The 26617-nt window shown below is 43.0% G+C and overlaps 1 protein-coding gene across 1 annotated transcript; it reads right to left on the minus strand.

The window, feature by feature from the left end:
• Positions 1-6050: 6050 nt before the first annotated feature.
• GGH (gamma-glutamyl hydrolase) lies at positions 6051-25100 on the minus strand. Its single transcript, XM_081116763.1, has 9 exons — positions 24911-25100; positions 20967-21081; positions 18034-18084; positions 15385-15469; positions 12332-12470; positions 10130-10236; positions 9957-10047; positions 7771-7908; positions 6051-6426 (listed from the first exon to the last, which is right to left on the minus strand). The coding sequence occupies exons 1-9, from the start codon at positions 25011-25013 to the stop codon at positions 6305-6307; spliced, it is 951 nt and encodes a 316-aa protein (XP_080972889.1). The 5' UTR covers positions 25014-25100; the 3' UTR covers positions 6051-6304.
• Between the last annotated feature and the right edge of the window lie 1517 nt (positions 25101-26617).

Below are 26617 nucleotides of genomic sequence, written 5' to 3' on the forward strand. Positions count from 1 at the left end.
TTTTTTTTCAAATAAAAAGTGACAGCAGCCAATACAACAATAGCTGTCCAGTATGAATGGACATATTTTTTGGTGTGCCATAAATTTTAGCAATTCGTTTGTACGTGCCAAGAGATGAACAAGGTTGAAAATCACTGCATGGGACAACAGAAATTTTTCAGCTCCGTTATAATCTTATGGGGCCTCCAAAATATATGCGGTCGTCGTTGACTGAAACGTTACTATGCAGCGTGTGGCTATTAGGAGTGCAAAAGAGAGGTACAAGGAAAGGCTGGGGGGTGGAGGTAGAAGCCTGTCAGTCAACGCGAGCTGAGATTTTATTCAATGGGAGACCACTAGAGGGCAGTAGGCCCTGATGGGCAGTGGGTAAGTCAATCACCTCTAATGCTAATGTCTTTGGGTAACAAATGCCAGCAAATTCTAGGAACTGCATGCATCTTTGAAAACCAAAATTCGTTGGCAAAGAACAGGGTATTGCACTATCTCTCTTACTTAAGCATTTAATTTTATCCCTCCCCGGGGGCCTTTGCCAGTTTTTTTTTTAAATATATTTTTATTGACTTCAGAGAGAGGAAGGGAGAGGGAGAGAGAGAGAAACATCAATGATGAGAGAGTCATTGGTTGGCTGCCTCCCGCATGCCCCCCTCCAGGGAATGAGCCCCAACCAGGAACCAAACCAGGATCTCCTGGATCCTAGGTCAATGCTCAATGGCTGAGCCACGCGGGCTGGACGCCTTTGCCATCTGAATCCTTTGAGAAGGCACCTGTGCCAGCGCAGAACAGAGCTTGTCCAACTCACTGTGACACATAATAATCCTTGACATTAGTCAATATGTTGAGAATGAAAATTCAATCATAGAAGACATTTCTGCTTCCAGATTATACAGAAATTACTTCATTAAGTTGGCTTTCAAAAAGTATTCTCCCCCAAAACGACTGTCTCCTTAAGAGGTTATGGTAGAGGGCTCTAATGAAGACCTACATGGACTGAGACGTCAGCACTAACGATGCCTGGTGCTGTCGTGGTCATTTGTGTGATGAGAAATGAAAAGAGACTGGATATCTTCAGTTACTGCAATCTTTTTAGAGCTCTTTAATTGACCCATTTCTTAAAAGACAAAGTGTCCTGGGAAATAAAAGCAGCCGAAGCCATTTCCTAGAGTTGTGGCCATCGTTTCAGAGCAAATCTTTTCAGAGGAAAGGGCCTCGAGGTGCTACTTAGGGTAACACCGTAGTTCATACTTCAGCCCCCGTTCCCCTCCCCTCTTTTCTTCTCTGACTTTCCTTCCTCACATTACTAATGGTCCTGCCTTTCTGATATTTGGGGGCCCCTCCCCAGTTGCATCACTCTTTAATTCCACATCTTTAAGTCAGTGAATTTTCTCAGATTCTGAGTTTCCTTTTCCATGAAAGGAGACTGACACCCATCCCATTTGGTTGGCAAGTGAGAAAATGCGTGTTAAGCAGATAACACAGGCCCTGACATATTAGTGAGCCCCCTATAAATGTTAGTCTTCCCTCACTCATCCTCCTGCCCCTTTCGACCCTCCCCTTTTTCTTCTTCCCCTGGCCCAAGCCAAAAGCCAACAAGTTCTTCTTACAACCATGGCTCACTTTAGCTGTCACCTTGGGGCCCCGGGCTGGAGGCCACTGGCATCGAGTTTAATGCACTCAGAAGTACTTTCTCCCAAGCAGAGTAAACTTCTATTTTTATTTCAAGAGGTTTTACAATTATCTGACCCTAATTAAGGACAAGATTTATATTTAAAGTTGGGGAAAGCTAGACAGTGAAGTTGAATCCTATACCTTCTTACCCAAAAGCATATAAGTAGCTGGGTATTACAGCGACCTGCCAGCAGAGACCACTCCGAGGAGAGAGCTAACATCCAGTCAACAAGAGCATAAAACTTAGGGCCCCCCTGAGTTGCTCTCCTCAAGCAAAATTCAGGGACCCAGGCTCGTGCTGTGTTCCGGCTTGACCTAAGGCCTTGGAGTCTCTGTCTCCAGCTGTACAGAGGAAAGAAGGAGAGAAGAGATTTCATGGGGAGGTTGTTAGGGGCCGAGCCTGGAAATGGTGCTCGTGGGGTCATTTCCTCCATCCCCAAGTGGAGAGTCCTTTTCAGGTGCCAACTTAGGAGACTCTAGGTTTTCTTTTCACTAGGGAGGGTGGCATTTTCTTTCATGGGCAATCGAACTCTGCTTTCCCACAGTTTCTTCAGCTTGGCTGAAGCTCAAGACAGTAAACAGCAAAAACAGGTGAACCATAAAATTAAGCCTCTATCATCGGGGTGTTAACTAAGGCCATTAAATCTGTCACTTGGGATCTAAATACTGGAGCAGGACTTTGATGATACTGTCAAATTGTTCCTAAAGTGGACTAATCCAGAGTAATAATGCAGCAAGCAGCATGAATGGAAAATGTGAGGAACTACTCAAGCTTTCCGATCGGTATTTACACTAGTACATTCCCATCCTTAGTGACATACAGAGAAATGGTGTTACAGATGCTCAGTGCATCGGGATGCAGTGAATCTGGAGGAAGAGCGGGTGGCTAATGTAGATCTGACAGTATTTTAATATTCAAATAAATCACAATTAGATGGGCGTGGCATGCTTAATCGTGGGAAGTGGCTATTTCAGACATCTGTCCTCTGCACTCTTGAGTTCATTCGACTGCGGTGCAGGATTCAACACGGCCGAGAAGCTGGACGGCAGAGGAGGATTCCCACGGCAGCACCGACGGGTGCTCCCAAGGTCGGAGGCTGCCCAGAGAGAGCAGAAAGGAAGGCCTGGGGGACACTCCCCCCACCGCCTTGTTGTACAGAGTGTGGAAGCAGGGTTGTTGTCCAACTGAGAACCAAGAAACACTGTCCTGATCGACATTAGCAATGTCATGAGCTACCTGGAAGAAAGGATGGGGCATGTGGTGGGAGGAGCAGGAAAAGGCAAGGTCCGGGGAGAGCTTGGCAAGGCAGAAAGGAAAGGAGATTGGAGTGACTGGGGGACTTTACAAATGAATGATGTCTACAGGGTGTGGTAGGAAATCTTAGTGTACTTACCACAATGCAGTCGCTCCCTCCCCCATAACCTCGTACAAAAATAAAATGAAAACTTCCAACTCAATACCTGTTTTACTCTCCAGTGCTTTTCGGGGTTAGATTTATGTGTGTGTGTTTTTCTCTGTATGATGCTGGGCTAACGGGTTTTGAATTAGAAGCAAGAAAGCCTCGTGTTGTTTGAATTATCAAAATTGAAATGGTGAGCCCAGGACATTTTTTTCAGTGTATTTGATGTTAGAAGTCATTGACGCCAGCACTTGTTAATTGTGGTCAGAGGCTTTAATGACCTTTCAAGTTGCCAGGTTCTTGTTATTTATTTTATAAAAACGGCCTCATGGGCACCGTCTTCTATAGTAGTCAAATCCTACTCAGGGGATTAAGTTGTAAAGTGAGTGCATAAAGCAAAAGTTAAGTGTAGTCAAAATTTCCATTAAAAATACTGTAATTCATCCCTCAAGTACAGGACTGAACACTCAAGTTCAGCAGGACTTTCCCGGCAGTGAGCGCACAGCTCCCCAGCAGTTATTGAAGCGGCGCTGACCAGGCCTGCAGGCCACCGTCAAGTCCCCGTCTCCGTGTGAGTTATGTTCCAGTGAGGAGCCGAGAATAATTACCCGAGCAAGTACATAAAATTACACCTGGTAGTTTTATGCGCAGGGGAGACAGGAGGGGAAGGGGAGAGAACGGGGGAGCGTCATGAGGATCACGGACGTGTGCAAATAGGGCATCTGCCCGTCACGGGGCATCCAAATCCCAAAAGTCAGCAAAAGACGTTCAAGTGGTTCGGGAAGTTTCTGAAGCGTGTCTGGGTCATGAAACAGACTGGCTCAGAATTAGGTTTATGAGAAAGTATAATAAATGTCAGAGAATCGGAAGTCCAAAAGCATGCTAAATTTATGCAGAAGTGCACACATTCAACAGAAAAACTCACAATTGAAGACTTTCCCTTAAATATGAAGGGGAAACCCTGACAAGATTTAAAGTACAGTCTGTGGAGGAACTTTAACCCATGGGGGAAAATCCAATCAGGCCCACGTCTGTGTAGAGTTCCTCTTCTACCCGTGTCTTGCTTGTAGATGTTCTGGAGTCAGTGCCTTCCCTGTGGGCCATCTCCCCAGAAGCCTTTCTCATTATACGAGGCTCTGGTTCTTGACACATCCAGGAAAACTCTCCTCTAGCCTAGAAGCGGCCTGTTTACGCAGCAGGGAAAAGGGGATTGGAATTTTGTAGGCAGTCCACAAATTTATGTACATAAAAGTTCCTGGCTCTTAAATGATGATGAAAATTGTTTGCTTTCGTCCTGTCAAGTTCTTCAGGGCTTCCTCATTGATCATAATATAAAACATCTAGTATTAGGTATAAACCTATGTTTATACAGCCGTTCATATTTGTATTTTGAGATACAACTGACATATAACATATTAGCTTCTGATGTACAACCCAGTGATTCGATAAGCCATTAGTATTTAAATAAACTTAATGGTTGTACTATTAGACGTTCTTTGGGTTTCTGGCAACCTCCTAAAATCTACTATTCTAAATGGCCAGTACACACACCCACCTAAACATTGGGTTAGCTGGTTCTCTCCTGACATCTAGTGTTCCTGATTCATTACTGCAAAATAATTTCATTTTAAACCACTATTCGAATGAAAACGTTATATGGAATAAAAAATGTAATTCATTTTAGAAAGTTAAGCGGAATAAAATTACAAGCCACGTAACAAGGTTTCTGTTTCTAAGGAGCAAAAGACCCTATTTATTTAATTCTCCCCATTTGAACAAAGGGGTATATTTTCCGGCTATTCTGATAGGTAACAGCACGTATGTTGGGCTGTCCCGTTACTGCAGAGGAGGGAGAGGAAATAAGGAGAGGGCACCTCCTGAGGGCCCACCATGTGCCAGGTTCTGGGCCTGAATAATTTAACGTGACTTATCACTGTGCTTTTAGAAGCTGCAAGACCATCCTAACCCATCTCAACCATAGAAACTCAGCCTGACAAGGTACTGACACTTTCCTGCTCTGCAGTATGGAAATGGACAGAGCCAACATCCCTTCATAAAACATATTCTGCCAGACCAGTTACATACATGTGAGGGCACTCAGAAATACCTGGCTAAACTGACATAAGTGACAAGTTCTGTCCTTAAGTCCAACACTCCCATTCCATTTGAGATGGTCCACGTAGGCAAGAGAAAAGGCAGTGCTGAAGGGAAGAACTTGGGCAACTGTTCCCTAAAAGCACTTAGGAAATCGGCTGTGGGCTGGGAAGGGCTCACAATAGCTGCAGGAGGAAGGCCCCCCGACCCAGTCCTTCTTTTATCCCTTTGGTTGGCCCGTGGCCCAAAGCTTAGGCCTTAACTCAGTGTCTTCAGAGTGTGGGTCTTACCTTTCTGTACATACAGTCACTCATCTCCCCCAGCCCCTTCCCCAATCACGCTCCGTTTCCCATGTTTCCACCTCTCTAGCAGCAGCTGTGAAGGCCCAAGGAGAAGAGATGCATAAACTCTGTCAGAAACAGCTCCAAAAATCCTCCCTCTCTCCCAACTGCTTGGCTGTCCTCAAGGAATTCCTCAATTTCAGAGTTTGTGAGAGTCTATGGGATGGTGAGGGGTGGGAGAGGGAAGCACAGAATGACAAATATATTAAAATGCACTCCAAATAAATGTATGACAGCATTCAAATTATTTTCCAAGGGGAGAAAAGTCCATTCACCAAGTCACAAGTACTTACTGAGGGCCTACTGTGCTGGACATCGTGGGAGATAAAATGTTCCAAGACACAGACTCTGCTTTCAGGAGGTGTGCACTTTAGCTGTGGAGCTAAAACAGCAGAAAGGGAAATACCTGGGTATGTACACACACACACACGCACGCCTGACACTCCAAGGAGAGAGATACCACAGCGAACTAGGGAGTCTTCAGCAAGAACAGTCTGGCTGGGTAAGGGGTGGTATTTATTTCTGGAATCAATCAGAAAAAATTAAATAGTTGTATTTTCAATAAATTTATTTTTTCCTACTCTTGAGATAAAAGCAAGTCTTTACAGGAAATACACTATGATTCCTTATCTGCCTCGTGATTATCAAATGGGATTTACTTAGTCAAACACTGAATGAAGATTCAGAGACAAGTGACATCATAAAGAAGGACTCTCTGTGGCTTTCCATCACTGCCCTGGGTATCAAGTTATTAGAACAGTTTCATCGTGGAATTATGCAAAATCTGTTAGATGCGGAAGGCTTTCAGTTAAACATGTAACTCTGCTGAAACGAAGAGATGTTTCCAGTGTAAACAGGGTGGAACTGATAGATCAGCGCCTCCTCCTCTTCAGCCTCGGAGTCGAAACGATGACTGTTCCTCCGAGCTGCAGGGAGAAGAAGCCGTGAATGTGTAAAAAGACGGGGTATGATTTTCAAAAGGCTACTTTACAACATCTCCTCCTACCAGCAGCACTGAGTGGGAAACTGGCACCGAAAAGGAGACATGCACAACTCGCAGGACTTGCAGAACTTCCCACCAGTAAAGCAGCCCGACGCAGAGCCTGGGGACGGAAACCTACACAGGGCAAGGGCCTAACACTCAAGAAGCCTAGTCTAGTAACCACACAGAGTCATAGAGAGCAATGTTTTTATAGTCTGTCTTCACCGAGGTGCCTGAAGAGCAAAGAGGAAGGAGAGACTGGCAGGGCTGAGGCAGATGGAGAAGTGAGGCAGTTCCCACAGATCAGGCAGAAATGTGACAGGCACAGAGGCACAGAGAAGTGGGCGTGGGCCAAGTCTGGATGTAAGAAGGTAAAGGCCCAGATTTTAACCTAAAGTCAAGATAAAGTAACTACTGGCTTTTATGGCATGTTTTAAAAGAAGGATATTGGAAAACAAAGACCAAATAATAGCCCTGCCATGGGACAACACTGCAGCAGACTGCTCTGCCTGCTCTCCTTTACTCCGACACACACATGAAAATGTTTCTTGGGAGTAGTGTTTTCTTAAATTTGGAGTTTTTGTCACGAAACTACCCATTCATATGAGCATAATTCTACACCAGAGGGAACTCAGTGTGGGCAGGAGGGTTCTGAAAACTTAGGCCAAGCTTGGAGAGAGGCCAAGAAGGCTCGCTCAGGTTTCCAGTGGCCACGCCTCGCCAGACTGATGCCCATCCCTCGCAAGTGGTTTGTAGCTGTCTTATCCCAGGATCACTCAACTAAAACATACCCATCAACAACCAAATTCTCAAGTCTACTCACAAACACAGCATGAAAAAAACAAGCAAAGCTGAACTTCCTCCTATGTGCCGATGCCTACAGAGAGGCAGCCTTGAAGTCCCAGAAGGATGGGCAGACACTCAGTTTATAGAATTGCCTTGAAAATATAACATCTAATTCTCAGAGAACGTTATAATTAAAGCATTACTCCTACAATGAAGACGAGTGGGGAAGGATCTTAAAGAAAAAGGAAGAAACAAAAGAATTCAACAGTCTTTCCACCGTTGTTCAAGAATTCGTAGCACTTTAGCGAGCACAATACAATATCAATTGAAATCACTGTCCTGGTTTTATTAATGCCTAACACCTCAATTTCAGGGCTTTCACATAATTGTTTTAAGTTCAAAACAGAGTATTTACAGGGCAAGAGTATATCAAAGTTCAGATGGGGGCATTTCCTTCAAAACTATACTAATAGAGTGATTAAATTATATACCCACATATTACCTTCAGAAACAAAGAACTCGGCTAAATAAAATGCAGCCTTCACAGCGCTAGGTGCATGGGAAATGCCATCGAATGACCCCCACTCATAAGGAGGTTTCTCTGGATGCCACTGGACGCCATACACTGGATACTTGTATCCTGCAGGAAGAAAGCAAACTAGTAAGTAGTTAGTAGTAAGAATGTCTCCAATGTTACTTAAAATTAAATTACGTTTTATGTCCTATGTAAAACATACTATAACTCACCATGTCAAAGTAAAATTGTGCGCATTCTCAGACACAAATAAAGAACTTCAGTTCACTGTCACAATACAGAAATTCACTGATTTTCAACCTTTTACAATTTGTAGTATGATTCGCTTTACTAATCAAAGTAGAGTAAAATAGTTGAGCCTCTGACTATATCCTATATCCTAGTCAAGTGCCCGTTTGATGAGTGACAGTTTCTTCCATGGGTCTCTCCTCCCTTACTTCACACATCTTCACCCCCACCCGCAATGACTGATTCACACAGAATGAACTATGCCAGCATTTCTGGTGTCCTTTTACATAAGCCAAGCCAGCTTGTCTCAGCCTAAGCTGTGTTTCTCTGGAATGGTCCATGACTTCATGGTGCCAATTTTAAAAATAGTTTTTAAAAGTTTAAATTTGATGTGAAAGATCTTTGGTAATGTAGTTCAATTATTTTAGAATTCTTAAATATCTTTATATACATATACGTGATGATTCCCTAGGAGTTACTTCAAAAAATATTGTAGTATGAGGGAAAAGTAAGTATGAAATAAGAATGGCCACATACGTGCTAATAGTCGTTGAAACTTAAAGATAAGTACCTGGGGGGTTCACTAGATTACTGACTCTACTTTTATATATGTCTTAAAAATTCCACAATTTTTTAAAAATATGAATATGGATAATATTTACCTTCTGAAAAATGTATATACTCATCTCTTTTCTTCTTCACATATTCCTTTCCTCATTATAATTTTAAAAAAGCACTCCAGTCTATTATTTTTGCTTTGAAACCATAGCTCTGATAGCTATGGGCAAGTACTCGGAGAAACAAAGAGAACTGGCTGAGTAGAAATACCCAAGGAAAAGAGCACTGTCCTCTCACATCCCACGAGTGCTGCCACTGGAGATCATGTCACAAGAAAGAAACATATTTCATCCTTGCCCGCTCGAAGCGGGTGTGTGGAACAGTTAGGAGACCACCGCGACCAGCCAGGTGGAAGGGGGTTAATGCTAAAGTTCGCGGGTAGGCCTGATAAAGAGGGGGTCACATACCCAAGGAGGACTGGGAGTGAATGATGGCTTGAAAGGCCTAGACGGGGGTGGGCAGAAAGAAGGTGCTCCTTCAGGCCCCTGGGAGTGGGGCTTCTGTGCAGCCAGATCTGAGGAGGCCCTGAGCGATGGTGGTTCTGGGTTTTAGTTGTGATTTTGATGCGGTTGCGGGAGGCGGGGGTGCAGCTGTGACCTACGCCGTCTTGTTTTCCTGTCCACTCGACTCTTAGAGTCTCTGGCCTGACCATCCTTATTTTCTTACCACTTCACCAGTGTACTTAGGAAGATGTTTTTCTATATGTCAGTTACACCTTTTATTGTTATCTGGAGGAGAATGTGTCAAGGTACTTACTTAATCCACAGTACTCCTGGGTGAAAAGGTGAAGGGATTAAGCAAAAATAATTTGAAAAATAAAAAGCTCATGGACACAGAAAGCAGTGTGGTGATCATCAGAGGGAAGGGGGATGGGGTGGGGGTAAAAGAGGGTAACGGGGGGATAAACGGTGATGGAAGGAGACTTGACTTTGAGTGGTGAGTACACAATACAACATACAGATGATGTATTATAGAACTGTACACCAGAAACCTATATAATTTTATTAACTAATGTCACCTTAATTTTTAAAAAAGAAAGAGAAGCCACTTTCTCCATTTATTTCTTTGTCACTCTCTTTCCTTCCCTTCTTCACGCCCCCCCCCCCCCCCCCACTATAAGAGGACCCAGGTAAACCACAGCTGCTTGGAACATCGACAAAACACAATTCCTGTCTCCAAAAGTGCCCTAACTTCCATCTTCAGGCCTCATAGTTAACATGATTTTATTCAATTAAAAAACTATAAAATCAAAATTAATAAATATAAACATAATATGTGAAAAAGTATACATGCAGAGTGATACATACCTTCCATTGTTGAAATAAACTCAATCTTGCCATCATTATTGGTAGTTAATACACTGAAAAACTCCTTTAATTTTTCATTCATCGTAAAATTCTGGAGTATAAAAACAAAACAAAATAATTACTCCTATAATTAATCTAAATGCATTGGTTTCATTATGTAATTAATATGATACCGTCTTGGAGAGGCTCCACTTGTGGAAATTTGCAGTCAGAGGCTCTATTGCTAAGGACAGCAACAAGTCAGCAGGAAAATTCCGGAACATTCTGCTCTGCAATATACCTGAAATAATTTAAGTACAAGGGAAACAATTTAAACACAGAAAAAATAAAACCCACTGAAGTCACTAATCTCCAGGCAAAGAGAGGCCATTATTAAGACATAATCAAGACGACTAAGCAAAACACATTGTTTCCATAGAAGTTTTCCAGTCAATTATAAAATGAGTTTAACCTACAAATTCAAATATGCTCCAAAGTTCAGTACTTTTCTTCTGGAACTTTAACATGAATAACTAAAATTCTTCTGATTAGCCATAAAGTAAGCAAGAGAATCCTGAGTTCTCTAGATAGTCCTAAAAAACAGGTACAATTTCCACACGTGTATATTTGTTTTCCCAGGAAAGGATCCAGAACTTGCAACATATTTTCAAAGGTATCTGGGACTTAAAGGGTTAAAAATACCAACGATGTAGAAAAGAACATCAGCCAGGCCAAGAAATTTCTATTCAATAAATTAAAAAAAAAAAAAAAAAAAAAAAGCAATACAGCTCACCGAAGGCTCTGAAGCCTGACACACAGACTCAAATACCAGCAAAGCGATAAAAAATTCCCAATGGTGTTCAAGGCCCTGACGCCAGCTGTTCCTGAATGAGGCCTCTCGTTCAGGATGCTATCTGGCTTCCATCAGAATCCCAATACTTCAGGTAATCAAAGTACCTTACTTCAGTGGAATTCGTTCCTTTTTTGTATAAACTCGGGTTTTACTACATACAACCAAAATGGACTGACCTAATACCTATACTTCCCACAGGGTTCTCACAATGATTTAAGTGAGGTAATGTGAAGAAGAGCTTTGGAAAGTAAAGAGCATTCTATAGGTTCCATGTATAAACCACTACTACTTTCCATCCAAAATGCTTATGAGAACAGAAGAGCTGGTAGCTTTCAATTCTGAGGATTCAGAGATCAATGAACCTACAAGAGTTATTATCTGTCTACAGAGGGGTATAATAAAAAATTTATCAGGTTTCTTGAGTTCCCCACCAGACTGGGACCTTCTAAAGCCCTTGGGCTTTCCTGAGTGCTACAGTGTCTGTAATGCTAATGAGGTGATTCATAATAGGCCCCCAGAGATCCTCAGGCTGAGGCCAGTCATCAGAAAGACTAACCCCAGGATGAGAGTAGGTCAGGACTCTGAGCCAGGGATAGGAGGGGGACCAGAGACTGAGTTCAGTCCCACAGCCAATGATTTTACCAATCATGCCTTGGCAATGGAACACCAATAAAAACTCTCGACACAAAGCCCACTGGAGTGAACATACTGATATGCCAGGAGGGTGACGTGTGCCGACTCAACAGGGAGAGGGAATGGAAGCCCTGCGCTGCCTCCCAGGCCTCATCCTAGGTAAAACCTTTACAATGAAACTGCTATTGTAAATGCAGCTCTTCATGAGTTCTGTGAGTCATTCTAATGAATTATAGAACCTAAGGGGGTTCCTTAGGAATCTCCAAATTTGTGGCCAGTTGGTCAGAAGTGTGGGTGGTCTGGAGACATGAATTGAGACCAGTGTCTGAAATAAGGGCAGTCTAGTCGGGGAGATGCCCTTTGACTGGGAGTCTGCACTAACTCCAGGTGGTTAGCGGAACTGAACTGCAATACCCCCCGGCTGGGGTGAAACAGAGAACACAGCCAAGGGAAAGGCGCTGTACTGTAATAATAACAGCCAATACTTATCAGAGTTGTAAAGTACTTAGCACGGTACGTGGAAAACATAATCTTATTTAATCCCCACAAACAACCCTAAGAGGTAAACTTTTTTAAAAAATCATGAAGTTAAGAGAGGTTAAATGATTCCCGAAGGCAACAGTAACAAAGTCAGGACTCCAAACCAGGTAGAATGTTAGAGTTCTTAGTCATGTGTGGTCCTCAGAGTACTAGAAGTAAAGAGTTATCAAAATTCAAAATTCCTTAAGCCATCCTTACAATTTAAGTACAAAAGTGATCATTTACATCCTCCGCCTGTGTAAATAACTTAAAAATTAATCAATGTTATGAGCTCTTTTCACTTGGTATTTGCTACTTTTCACTTGATATTTGCTACTTACTAATCCTTCCCAGTTGATGTTTTTTAAAGGGTCAAAAAGAGAATTCTTACCTTTAGTGAAGTTCAGCGGCATTGTAATTCCGACGGTATCTGTGTGAGTTAATAAACACTCTCCACTGACCAGATATGAAAGCTCTTCAAATCCAAGGCATGTGCCCCACACAGGAAAATAGTCTCCATCATCAAAACTCTTGGAAAGAGAAAGCTAAGCTTATTCAAACTTTTCAAAACAAAAAATTGTACATTTGTTTGTCATTACAAAGCAGGCACCTGAGTTATACATGGATTTCTGAAGAATTTTCCATGTTCCAAAAGTAAGCTACCACTTAACTTCCAAGTTCCCACATAATAATTCCATTTTAATCAAACGAATTATCCAACCTCAGTTGTGCTGGGAAAGAGACTGACATCTGCCAGTCAACTACCAAATAATACAAGTAACAGAGACTATAAATATCAAAGACAATGCTAGATAAAATGCCTATTTTTACATCTTCTATAAATCGTGTCACTTTGGATAATTGTCTGCTTTTGAACACACTCCTTCCTCCATTATCTCAGAATTTATACTAATTGCTGCATTATACCACCTTCAGCTAATCAGATTTAAATTAGGTGAAATCCCATGATCTGGAAGGAAAGAAACAATAAGGAAAAGGCTAAGCAAAAGTAAAATAGGTTTTCATAAAGTAAAAGTTGTCAACTAAAAAAGTACAAGTATACTGGGTTTCTTTAAAGGAAGTCACAACTAGCACGACTAGGGAAAAAGTGCTCTAAGGGACTGAGTTTTCTGGTTAACTGAGGATTAAAACCATATGCACTAATCAGTACAAAAATGAGTTTTGTAACTTTTCCAAATGCAGCAATTTTCCTGCATAGACTATAAAATATAACCTAATGATAACTCATTTAAAATGAGGAAATTGTTGGGGGGTTTTCCTTTGTTTAATCTTCATCCAGGGACGTTTTTATTAATTTTTTGAGAGGGAGAGAGAGAGAAAAGAGGGGGGGAAGGGAGAGAGAGAGAAATATCCATTGGCTGCCTCCGTATGCATCCCAACCAGCAATCAAACCCACAACCTAGGTCTGTGCCCTGACCAGGAATCAAACCCAAAACCTTTTGGCGTATAGGACGACACTCCAACCAACAGAGCAACCTGACCAAGGCTGGGGGTTTTTTCTGTTCCTCACTGAGAAAAATTATTACATTAATTCTGATACTTTCTATCCCAAGGTAGAACTTTTAACATTTTATCTACAGGTCTGGCAAATTTTATTTTTAGATGTTAAAATTGTATACCTTGACTTGAAGGGTCTTACTGTATTTACTTATAATAAACACAAAAAAGGGTTTAACTATTCCCTGTTTCCATATGTACCAAATATAATTTCTCAACTAAATATTAAGCCCCCGCTTGCTGGAACCACACGTCTTTTACTCGCTGTGATCCCCTGCAGCCTGGCGGAGCAGAGGGCCCAGGCGGACCTGAACAGATCTAAGGGACTACTCACGCCCCAGGGCTGCTTCAGTCAGGGCTCCGTGGTCCCCGGTGACTAGAGCTAAATAAGAAGTGCAAGGGTGATAAGCTGTTCCCTTTGTTTGGAAATCTTCAAGCAGCTGATTAAATATACTTTTGTTGGGCCTTAAGGGTTATGCGGCTCCTTTTTGTTTTTTAATTGAGCAAACTGGTCACATGAGTCTCTAGACAGAAAAGGAAGAATGACTAATAACATTCACATGTATTTCTCAAATGCATTTTAAATCATATTATAAAATCTCAATTTTGTTCACTCGTATTTATTTTTTTAAATCCTGAGCTAGTACTAAACACATGGAACCATTCAATGTGAAATGAGGAACACCTCAAAGGGTGTCAGAACCATAAAGTGTGATGAGACATGAACAGCTAACTTCAAGATACTCTGTCTACTGAACTACAAGCCCCTTAAGGTCACGGAACCTCTCATAGTACACAGTTGGAGCCAAATAAATGTTTGAACAATTCTACAACAAAATACTCTAAAAGTGCAGAGGAGTGGGATGCCACTGAGGCTGGAGGAGGCACAGAAATCTCTACAGAATAGAGCCTTAGCCTTGAAAGGCAGCGGAGACGTGAATGGGGGGACGCAGTAGAAACAGACCAGCCAGGCTTAAAAGGACGACACAGAGTGCATGCTGCAAATACCAGCCTGGCTTCAACCCCTTGCAGGAGGAAAGGCTGGGCCGGGTGGGCTGTGGACACACTATCCGTCTTCCGCCAAGGGCTATAAAAGACTACAGGTAATTTAGCCTAGCCATTAAAAGTTTTCAAACAAGTGTTTCATATGCTAAATGCAGCTTTTTAGGGAAATATTTAAGGGGGAGGGGGAGTTACTAGGTCAAGCATTACTGATTAGAAAATTACTACTGTTAAGAGTTCAGGGAGAAATGGTAAGAGTCTGAGCTATGGTGCAAAGGCAGACCCAAGGTGACACATGACAAGGAGTCAAGAGGTTCTGCTTGGAAACTGAAAATGAAGTTAAGGTCCCTGTGAAGATCCATCACCTAGGCTGGAATGAGTCTGGACAAAGCAGCTTTCAAGAGGAGGTGAAAATTGGTGGCATGTGAACAACGCCCAGTACATAATAAGAACAGCTTACTAAGCCACCATGAGGGCCTGGTTCACATCAGCGAGCGAACAGGGAAGGCCAGCCAGGGGGCTCTGAAGGTCCCCTGGAGCCCAGAATGAAATGAAATAGAAAACGAGCGCTAGCGCCACTGGCTGCTCATGAGCACACACCTCAGGAGGGAAACGGTGATGAAGCTGGGGTAACTGTGAGGGAAGCATCCCCATGGAGAATTACAAAAACCCACCTGGCACTGGCCAGTGTGGCTCAGTTGGTTGAATGCTGTCCCTGGCACCAAAAGGTCACTGGTTCGATTCCGGTCATGGCACAAGCCTGGGTTTCGGGCTCAATCCCCAGTCGGGGGCTTGCAGGAGGCAGCCTGTCCATGTTTCCCTCACTCCCTTTCCTTCCCCCCTCTCTCAAAAAGATAAAGAAAAACTTTTTTTTTTTTTTTTAAACCCACCCGTCTGGAATAATAAGAAACAACTGGTATTTACCTGTATGGCAAGGTCGTAAAATATTTTGGCCGTGTTGGCATAACCTGACTTCCTGAGGTTAACGCTTCCTCCAGGGAACAGGACCCTGAAACAACATCCAAAAGGGTGCATTTCAACCCTCCCCGCCGAAGCCAAACAATCTTTTTATTTCAAAACAACTTTTTCCTCATAACATGAGCAGCAAGACCATTACAGAAAATGAGAAAACTAAGGCAAAAGAAAATATAAAATATTTACAATCCTACCCATTTGTAAATTATTGCAGTTAAGAATACTTTTGTGCCTATTCTTCCAAAACTTCTTTAATAAACAAGTTTCTTTTTCATACAGATAACTTAAAGGTAAATAAAGGGGATGGGGGAGACAGTACACACAGCTAGAACTCAAGTAGAGATAAAATTCTAAGTGCAGATAGGTTTAAATTAAGGTGATCCATGATGCCAAAATCGGAGGTCCATTAATTATGAGACAATTTTGGCTCACAAAGAAGTTTTTCTTAACCATAAAGAACTGATCATAAGAATATATGTAGGCTAAAATTAAATACCTATGAGAATTTAATTATTTAATACCACCCTGAAATCTCTTCAGAAGCAAGCATGGGATTTGAAAATTTTGAAAAAGAACACAATCACACTTCTAGAAGTCTAGGGAGGAAAAGGGGGGGGGGGTAACAAACACTTGATTTTATTTTATTCTACCCATAAAGGTGAGGTATAAAAACATACTTACTATGTTTTTATTACTATGTTTTTATATCAACTTTTTAAATTAACTCTAAATTTTAAACATTATAACAGGTCTTGAAATAAGCATAGTACAAAGAGATTATAAAAGTTAGATTAAATGTATTAACATTTTGAAAATACTTAAATATGAATTTGAGATACGTGAAATAACACTTTTGAGATTGTTGTTCATTCAACAACTATATTCTGCTTCTGGCATGGGCCAGGCTCAGTATTAGCCTGGAAAACCAAAGATGAGTAAGTTTTGCTGTTAGTAAGATCATAGTCCAGTAGAAAACATAAATTATGAGGTGGAACACCTGCCACAAAACCATGCAGAAAACACTACAATTAAAAGTGGCTTAGTGAAGACTCATTAGCAGTTCTCCCTTTTCATGGACTCAGTACTGAAAACGCTACCTCTGATCAAATCTGTATGTTGAGGCCCAAAGTCCTTTCATAAAGGAAAGCTTGACTGTCCCTCCCAGCGGACAAATCCCCTTAAAGCCAGGCTCTGCCTTTGCATCTCTGTGCACGTCCACAACAGGAGGGGTCGACTGCGTCACAGGGTCGGTAAAGGTGCTTCTGAGGTTGCACAGAGTGCTGCTCATTTTCTCGTGTCCATGTTGAGGTTTTATCACACAGTCTGGCCTGAGGCACTGCACATAATGGGCATTTTAAATGTTTTACTAAATTGAACTGTTTTATAGTAAATATTTACTAACCAAATTGAACTGAAGACTGAAGGCAAGTTTTGAACACAGACTTTTTAAATAATTGTAATAAATGGACACAGCTTAAAATGTTTTTTAGAAAGCTCATTTTATAAAAAAGCTTTACAGTAAAACAGACCCCCTCCATCCCACTCCCAATCAGAAGCCACCCGCGATAAAATCTGTTGTGTTGACTTGACAGATTTCTGTAATACACATCTCCTCACCTCCACCTTAAGAACCAAAGTAAATGGGATGATACCACACACACCATTACGTGCCTTGCTTTTTTCATACAGTATCACATTATTCATGTAACAACAGTGGTCCAAAGCAGCATCTACAGATATCCTGATTTTTAATCTGTCATGCGTTCTATCATATGCATGTAGTCTCCTTTATTTACTCAATTCCCAACTGATGGACTAATGCGTGACTTTGAAATGGAGTCTATTTCAAACAATATTACAGTGCATATGTTTGGACCCAACTCTTCATATTGGTGGGAATATAAAATAAAATTTCTTACAAAGGATTTCCTGGCTCAAAGGGTATATGCATTTTTAATTTCCATAGGTACAGCAAAACTGCCCCCCAAAAGGCTACATAACTTACACATTCCTAAGTAATGTATGGAAATATTCATTTTGTCACACCCTCACCATACAACTTAACAGGTTTTCTGACCTTTGCTAACTTGATAGTTTTAAAAATGGTTTTTAACTGCTATAATTAGCTTTCCTTTAATTACGAGTAATGTTGAACATTTTTTCATATTATTCAAAGTTTTTTCTGTGAGCTAACCAGTCATATCTTTTGGGGTGATGCCAAGTTCTATTCAAATTACCTTCTGAAAGAGAACCGATTAATATCCTTAGGCTTAAGCCTTATAAATCCCCCAAGCAAGCAGTACTCTATGCCATTCAAAGTGGCTTCAAAATACTTAAGACAGGCATTAAAAGAACAAAGACTATGTCACACATTTAAAAAAATGATATATGTCTACTGTATAACATTAATGTCTTAACCTTCCTTCTCCGCAGGATTCTGGCATCTCTTTCTCAACAATATAATTCCTCTAAAGAAATCAGAAAACTAATGATACACCACTGTAACCACTGAAACACGTGGAATGTTTATATGCACTTTTTTGCAAGAGCAGAATACAGAGATCTTACACACTATTCGAGCCAGTGCTGCCCACTTACCCATTAATAGATTGGAAAAGCTTTTCATACTCTTCATTTTCGAGATCAAGCCTGAAAACAAGAAAAAGAGTGACAAAACATCCATTTCCCAAACCTAAGAAAACAGTCAGGCTCTAAATGAAGTCACCACATTAATTTTTTAAAGCCAGATAAAAAATAATTCTTAAATACTAGGTAATATTACCGCTCTACCTTCCCAGAGGCATCTTTTCAAACTACATGAAAGCCACATAATTATATCCTTGTTTTGCTAATTAGACAAGTAAACATGTTTTTCTGTGGTCTAATGTAATTTAATATTGTTAAGTATGTGTTCATATGCAAAATATTAAAGACCATGATATTTGGGGATACAGAGAACAAATTAACGGTTACCAGATGGGAGAGGGTTGGCGGACTGGGTGAAAAAGGTGAAGGGGCCCAGCGGACCGGGGCTCAGCGGTGAGCATCGACCTAGGATCCAGGAGATCGGGGTTCGATTCCCTGTCAGGGCACATGCCCGGGTTGCAGGCTAGGCAGCTGATCAATGACTCTCTCATCATTGATGTTTCTCTCTCTCTCTCTCCCCCTTCCTTTCCTCTCTCTGAAATCAATAAAGATATGTTTAAAAAAAAAAAACACAGAAAAAGGTGAAGGAATTAAGATGTACAAGTTGCCACATATAATAAGAGTCATAGGGATGTAAAGCACAGCATAAGAAATATAGTCAATAATATTGTAATAGCTATGTATGGTGTCAGATGTTTACTAAACAGACTTACCGGGGGATCACTTTATAAGTTATACAAATGCCTAATCATTATGTTGTACACCTGAAACTAATATAATATTGTATATGTCAACAGTAATTGAAAAATGAAAAAATTACTTTTTTAGAAACATGAGATTTAAGCACTGGTAATTTCTCTGCTTAGCCAATCAGTAATTTTATGTGATGTCTAAATAGAGATTTAATTAACATGCCTATCTTAACTACAAGCAGCTTTGGCAGATAAAAACAATATATAGAAAAGCTTGGACCCTGCTTCACCCCACCCCCACCACCAACTGCAAAGGTCTGGGGACGACTGTATTCAAAGAGTCGAGATCTAGGGACAGACTACATGCAGATCACTGTAGGCTGGCTTAATCTGCCCAGGTAATTATTCTGAGGCACCTCCATCAAACGTTCTGTGAAAACCTCCTAACAACCACTGTGTTACTGATGATTTTACCCCCGTCTCCAGAGAAGACGGATGGGATTAATCTGTGACAACTGGCTACAACCTTTAATTAAGTCACAGTGAGATGGGTTTGCGCTTCCAGAAGTTCAACAAAACACAAGAATAAGGGAAGAGAGCACTTGCTTATGAATCCCTCCATTTAGCAGTCTTACATTCTGCAAGAGAATGACAAGGCACAGTGCCCTCTCAACCTGCCACAAAAGAAGTGGTAAGCTGACCATCAAAGTATCAGCTACAGTCGATTTCTGCCCCAGGGAAAAGTTTTAGGGGGGTTGAACACCTCTGCCTTTATTAAGTAGACACCTCTGATGCCCTGACCTTGGCTGTGCTAGGCCTGCAAATCCCTCTGGGCTCTCCTCTAAGTCCAAATGAGCTTTGCAAGCTCAGGCCTGTTTGGAAGTTATAATAATCCTTTTGGCAGAGACTCCCAAAGCAGTGGGTGCTTACCACTCTCTTACATGGAAGATAAATGGGCAGGTGGCCCTGACTTGGGAAGCGACAAGGGGACGAAATGTGAGTTTACCCATTCCCAGGATTTTGCCAGTTCAATCTGCCCAAATTATGCCAACAAAGAGGGATCCATTCAGGACCCAGAATCTTCACCATGGATATTTAAACAAGGATGGGCAACCACCACCCTCAGGAAACAGAATGGATTGAGACCATTCATCTGCACCCCAGGGACTCCTGACAGCTAGCCATGCAGGCCAGTTTCAGTCATTTCATTAATTCTAAGTAAGTGGCTCCCACATTGCCCATGACTGAAGTTTTGACCCCTGCCTATCACCATTAAGGGCCTTAGTTGTTGAATGCTGGGGGAGAGGGTTGTCACAAACTCAGGGACCTGCCAGGGAAGACAGTCCAAGTCACATGCTCTGATTATAGATGTTACTTGCATGTTGTCAGACTTCCTTGAAGCAAAAGAGCCTCTCAAGGGGTATGAGAAATAGTTCACTCTTTAACTAAAAAAATACAGTTTAAGCCTACATCTCCCATTCTCCTTCTCTCTTCTAAACCGCACAAGCTCGCTCCCCGCGTCCAAAATGCAGAAATGAACCCGACATTATCAGTGCAACCCTCTGTCTCATTCTACGTTAGGTAATCCTTTGCAGGTTACTCTCGGGATTTAGCTGCCAGGTAGTACATTGTTTTTATAGGATTGTATGATTCTAGTTCAAAGCAATTTATTTAAAAAATAACTTTGGGAACCCAAGCTTGAAATCAAACTCTATGCTGACAGTCACACTTTCAGTGTCTGTTACACATGCCAGTACTTGGTGAGTCATCGGTTTCAAAACTTCCCCAGTTTCAAAACTTCTTTCTTGTCTGTTCCTCTCTATGCCCTTCCATTCCATTAGTCATCAAGTCGTGTTGGTTTTTCTTTAAATAACATTTACCTATCAGTCCTACAACCACTCCTCTAAGCCAAGCCCTCACCACCTTCATGGGGAGTAAAAACACAACTATCGTTTCATTCTCTAATACATATGACATACCTCTAATGGCATTAGAGATAACTATAACTTCATACTTCAAACAATTTAGTGAGAGACTTTAAGCATTAGATTTGTGGCAAAAATCAGGTGCAATGTTATCACATTTAAATGTTGCAATTAAAAGAGAAGGCAATTGTTTCAGAGAGAGAAAAGCTCATTTTAAAGGTAAAACAGCAGTTTTTACTTATACTGTGTAAAAAATATTGAATCATACCTTATTGGCACAACTCTTGCACCTGCAGACTCCAGATACTTTACATAGGATGCAGCAATATAGTATTTCCCCAGGTTTTTCATTTCCTTAGTACGGCACTTCTGCATTAATATTCCTAAATTACAAAAAAAAAAAAAGTTCATTTCAGGCAATTTCCCTTTTTCCCATTTTGGAAACTGAAACACATCACAGTAAAAATATCACTACAGTAGTCCCTCCTTATCCAAGGTTTAACTTTGTGAAATTTTGGTTACCCATGGTCACCCGAGGTCTGCAAACATTAAATGGAAAATTTGAGAAATAAACAATTCATAAGTTTTATACTGCACACCATTCTGAAAAGCATAATGAAATCTCGAGCTGTCCACTCCACCCCACCCCAGACATGAATCCATCCCTTTGTCCAGCAACTCCATACTGCAGATGCTCCAGACCATTTAGTCACTTAGTAACTGCCTTGGTGAGCAGATCGACTGCCCCGTATTGCAGTTCAAGTAACGCGTATTTTACCGAATAATGGCCCCAAAGTGCAAGAACAGTGCTGGCAATTTGAACGTGGCAAAGAGAAGCTGTGAAGTTCTTCCTTAAGTGGAACGTTGAGTGGAGTACAATAAGAGATTTTGAGAGAAAGACACCACATTCACCTAACTTTCATTATAGCATACAGTTGATTCTTAAATACAGGTTTCAACTGCATGGGTCCACTTATAAACAATTTTTTTCAATAAATACACACTCAGCCCTCTGTATCCCCACATTTGCAGATTCAACCAACCACGGATCAAAAACAGTACTTTTAATCCGGGTTGGGAATCGGCAGATGCTGAGGGTAGACTTAAGTTACATGCGAATTTTCAACTGCACAGGTCAACTATATTGTTATAACTGTTCTATTTTATTATTAGTTATTGTTGCTAATCTCTTACTGAGCCTAATTTATAAATTAAAATTTATCACAGGTATATATGAATAGGAAAAAACAGTATATTTTCAGTACTATCCGTGGTTTCAGGTATCCACTGGGGGTCTTGGAACATATCCCCCACAGATACAATTGGACTACTGTGCTTTACTCATTTAATTCACAGAATATGAAGCTTCTCCTGCAAGTACACCCATAGGCTTTATAAAAGGAGTAGTGAGGGCTGATCTGAGTTTTAAGCAGCCTCCTCTCTCTGCCCTCATCAGGGAGGCCAAATAAGCCCCCAAAGCAGATTTATAACAGCTCCAGCCTCCTTCACACACCCTTAGATCTACAATGGATCTCAGAGTACACACAGATCCTTGTATCTAGAAGGAGCCTCTCCCTTCCCACACACACTCAAAGACATACTGTTTCCTTGACAACAAAACAAGATTGGAAATATCTTCTACCCACATCTCTCCAACGTGAGTAAAATTACCTCAATCCAAGCAAACAACATCTTTCCTCCCCCCAACTGTAATAATAGCATCTTAAAAGTTCTCTCTACATCCTTTCTTAACCCCCACCATCTCCACCCAGTTCTCCACATGGAAAGAAATCTAATCATATCACCATTCATTCATTCACTTAGTATATATTACTGAATCATACTATATACCAAGCACTGAACTATGTACTGGGGACACATTAAGCGAGTAAAACAAAAATCACTGCTCTGTGGCCTTTAATTCCAGCGTGTGGGAGGGAAAGAAGAAAAAAATAAGCAGGATAAAAAGATAAAACACATAGTGCTAGAGAGAAAAGTAAAGCAGAGGGAGAAGGTGTGTGTTTGGGGTTTGGGGGTATCCCATTTATCGGGGGAAGAGGGTCTCTTAAATATGCTTGCCAGGCAAGTCCTCCCTGAGAAGGCAGAACATGACATTTGATCCAGGACCTCAGAGAGGTGAGGGAGCAAGGCACACGCAGGCATCTGCAGGAAGAGAGATTCAGGGGGAGGGAACAGCAAGTACAACGGCTCTGAGTTAGGTGTGTGCCTGTCACATTGCAAGGAGTCCATAGGCCTGGAGCCCTGTGTGAGATCAGAGAGAGAAATCAGCAGGGTGTACCTCCTTGCTCAAGCACTCCAATGGGTTCCTAAACTTCCATAAATATTACAAGACCCTGTGTGCTCTGGCCCACCTACCTCCCCGGCTGCCTCTCACAACTGAAACCTCAGCCCCAGCACAATACTGGGTCACATCAAAATATGTCTATCCAGAGAGTACACCTGTGCCCATATCAATCACTACTCCACCATTTGGAACACTTTCAATGTCTCTGTAGGTCACATGAGACATCACTTCTGTATTCCCAGCTTCTTACAACAGCTTCACTTTATCAGGTGCCCAGTTAACATAAACCAAATGCCAAAATTTGTTCAGTAAGACTTTTTCTCCCCATAGATAGGTAGGATCATCTTGACTGAGGAAAATGAAATTTGGCAGAGAAAGAATTAGGGAGTGTCATAGGAAATAGGAGTCGTACATGGTACAGCGCAGGCAAGGGCGAGGTGCCACAAAGGAGTCTTGGGACATGTGAACACAAGGTACCAGAAAGGAGAAAAATATGTACATGAGAGAGAGCAGGTAAGTTCCACCAACTTATCCCCCTGCCCTTGCCCCACCCACACTCACTTTTCCCATCTTGGGCGAAAAGTTCAGGCTATATTCCCAGCCCCTCAAAACGTGACCAAAATGTCAACCATACTTTAAAGCCATCTTGCAACTTTTATGGCTTGTCTTTGAATCCTTTGCACCTCCTAACTTAATGCTTTGCAGGGAGTAGGTGTTAACTATTTTGTCTTAGTTGATCAGGGTGTCCAAAAGCATATTCACTTTTTCTATATTTGACCCTGGACTACCACGGTTTCTAGAAAAGGGAAATGAATCCCCGCCTGGCTGGGGGTGGCTCGGAGGTTGAGCAATGACCTAGGATCCAGGAGATGGCGGTTCGATTCCTGGTTAGGGCACATGCCTGGGTTGCGGCTGATGCCCAGTGGGGGGCGTGTCTATCCAGACAGTACACAGAAGGCTGCCGATCACTGACTCTCTCATCATTGATGTTTCTCTCTCTCTCCCCCTCTCCCTGCACCACAATTCCCAACTCACTACACAGAATTATATTTTGAGTTCATTCTCCTTGGAGAATCTAACCTCTATCTTAAATAGCCATGAAATTAGGCATTCCAATTTCCAAATATTGATACACAACCCATTTGGAAATTGGGCACTACTAATATGAATGAAAAAAAAGCTCATCTCCTTTGCATTTAGTTACAAAATACAGTGCTCCTTTTCGTGGAAGAAAAAAACAGTATAAACGGCATAATATTACAGCTAAAGTTAAACCAATCTTAATTGTCAACATAAATCACTTCTGGCAAATTTTAATTCCAGGCTGACTTCCCCTGGGTACCTTTCCCCTGCCCTGTCTCAAATGTCCCTTCGGACAATGCAAACGGATTTTACTCTTTTTACAACATAAATTTGTTGGAAACGAAAAATTACATGTTTAACACCAAAAAGAACTGCCACTAGAATCACATTAGCCACTGCTGCCCTCCACTGCTCAAGACGACAAACCCAAGGTATACCATCATTTCCTGAGTGTCTGGTCAACTCGATTTTTATATCTTGAAATACGCCCTCAACCAGTGACATTTCAATGAATTTCATGCATGCACGGAATCTCTTTAATTAGTAGAAATTCCTAGCTATGTACACAGAAGACAAACCCGCGAGGTCTGCAGAGCTCCCACCCCTGCGCCCCGTCCCCTGCCCCCCTCTAAAGCCCGGTGACACCGTCCAGCAGCAGGCAGGTTTCAGCACCACCCGAGGGGCGCGCGGCGCGGCTGCGGGCTGTGCGCTCGGGCAGGCGCCGCGCTCCCGCTCGCGGTCCCCCGCAGCCCCGCCGCCCCCCGCGGAGCGCGCGGCAGGGGCGCCCGGCGCCCGCCCGGCGCGGACCCGCCCCGCCTCCTTACCGATGATGGGCTTCTCGGTGGGGACGGGGGCGGCCGCCAGCAGGCTCGCCGCCGCGCACAGCAGCAGGCCCAGCACGCACAGCGGGGGCCCGGGGCTCGCCATGGCGCACGCCGCCTCCCGCCGCCTTTCAAAGGCACTGCCGCGGGGCGGCCGGGAGTGGCGGGGCGCCGAGGGCCGCGCGGGAGGGCGGTGGGCGGGGCGGGGCTCCGCCGCGGGGCCCTATGGGAATCGCAGTCCCGGCGCGCGGGCTCTCCGGCCGCGGGGCGGGGGCGGGAGGCTCCGGGGGCGCGGTCCTCGCGGGTGCCGCATCGGTCTGCCCCCCGCGACCCCGCGACCCCGGGGCGCGCGCGCCTGCGGAGGCCCCGGATCGGCTCCGCGCGTGCTGGGTGGTCTCCACGTGCTCTGCTGTCCCTTTCAACTGTTCCTAGATGTGGCGAGGTCACCGTCCCTGCGCCGGGGCGCGCAGACCCTGGAAGGGGAGGCTCCTTGCGTCCCAGGCGGCCGCGTCGCCAGGCAGCGGGGGGGCTGGCGAGAGGTTCTAGAAGGCGCCCGAGAACTTGGCGCCCTCGCGCCCGCGCCGGGCCGCCCGGGCATTGTCCCGGGAACGCTGCCGCCGCGCGGGCCTCGGCGTTCGACGGCGGGGCGCTGGGCGTCGGGGGCGCTCCCCGCCCGCCCGTTCTTTCCAGGGCCCGGCGTCAGGAAGGGGCGGAGGGGGCGCGACCCGGCCCCAGGGGCACCGCCTCGGGTCAGGCGCCTGGTGCCTGCTGCCAAGTGGCGGGTCCAGGCCCGGCCCTCGGGAGAGGTAGCGCCAGCCGCCGATTTCGCCCTGTAAACGGGAGGTAGATGGGATGGTTTGGGTTCCCGTCCATTAAAAGTACTTTGAGGGTTCTGTTTAAAATTTTAAGAGATTTGGACTGTCTCTTTTCATGGTGAGTAGGCAGAAGACAGGAACCTTTTTCTGTGTGTGTCAAAACCTAAGTATAGATATGGACAATATTAGGAGGAAGCTCCCACCTATAAGGCCCAAATTAAATTCAGAAAGGAGCTGAAAAGGAGTATTTGCAAATCTGCTCAATCACTGCTAAGTATGGAAGTTGCGAAGGTGAACTGGATAATGTCTTTCCCGAGGAGCCCACAGCTTGGTGGACAGTAGGCAGAGGACGTGGTCTGGGGAGGATGGGAGCATCCTGCTGGCGCATCTCAGGAGCCGCGAACGCACCAAGCAGTCTGGTTCCACCAGAAAATGGGAGGGTGTGGTGAGAGATAAGGGCAAGGAGTGTGGTTAAAGATACTGTGAAAGGCCGTCCTTAGCTGGTTTTACACATAATTGAGCTGACAAGGAGCCTTTGTAAATATGAATTGGTGGTTCTGGAGCTCAAATCCACGTAGGAAAAAAATAAATTATTACCTGGCATTATACACAAAAATAAGCTACAGGTGAGTAAAGAGATAAATGTGAAAGGCAAGATAATATACTCTGATAAGAAAATACAGAAGTGTATATTCATGACTTTGGTGGTCCAAATGATTAAAAATACAAATGTTAATGGGGAAAAATTGATAGATTTAATGATATAACTAAAACTTCTATATAACTTTAAGCAAATTAAAAGTAAGGCACAAATGGAAAATCCATTTAGAAAATGTGGAATTTCAACAATGTCCATTTATAGACTATACAAAGAACTAAATAAGAAAGCATAACA

The sequence above is a fragment of the Miniopterus schreibersii genome (genome assembly GCF_964146895.1).
Source record: "Miniopterus schreibersii genome assembly, chromosome: 17".
NCBI lineage: Eukaryota > Metazoa > Chordata > Mammalia > Chiroptera > Miniopteridae > Miniopterus > Miniopterus schreibersii.

What these genes read in the sequence shown, in the direction of transcription:
- GGH (XM_081116763.1), bottom strand. Translation starts at nt 25,013, where the DNA reads ATGGCGAGCCCCGGGCCCCCGCTGTGCGTGCTGGGCCTGCTGCTGTGC. An exon ending in GCAAGAGTTGTGCCAATAAG is followed by an intron (nt 18,085 to 20,966) that starts GTATGATTCAAT and finishes TCTTGTTTTCAG; the next exon opens with GCTTGATCTCGAAAATGAAG. An exon ending in GCCGCTGAACTTCACTAAAG is followed by an intron (nt 10,237 to 12,331) that starts GTAAGAATTCTC and finishes AAATTATTTCAG; the next exon opens with GTATATTGCAGAGCAGAATG.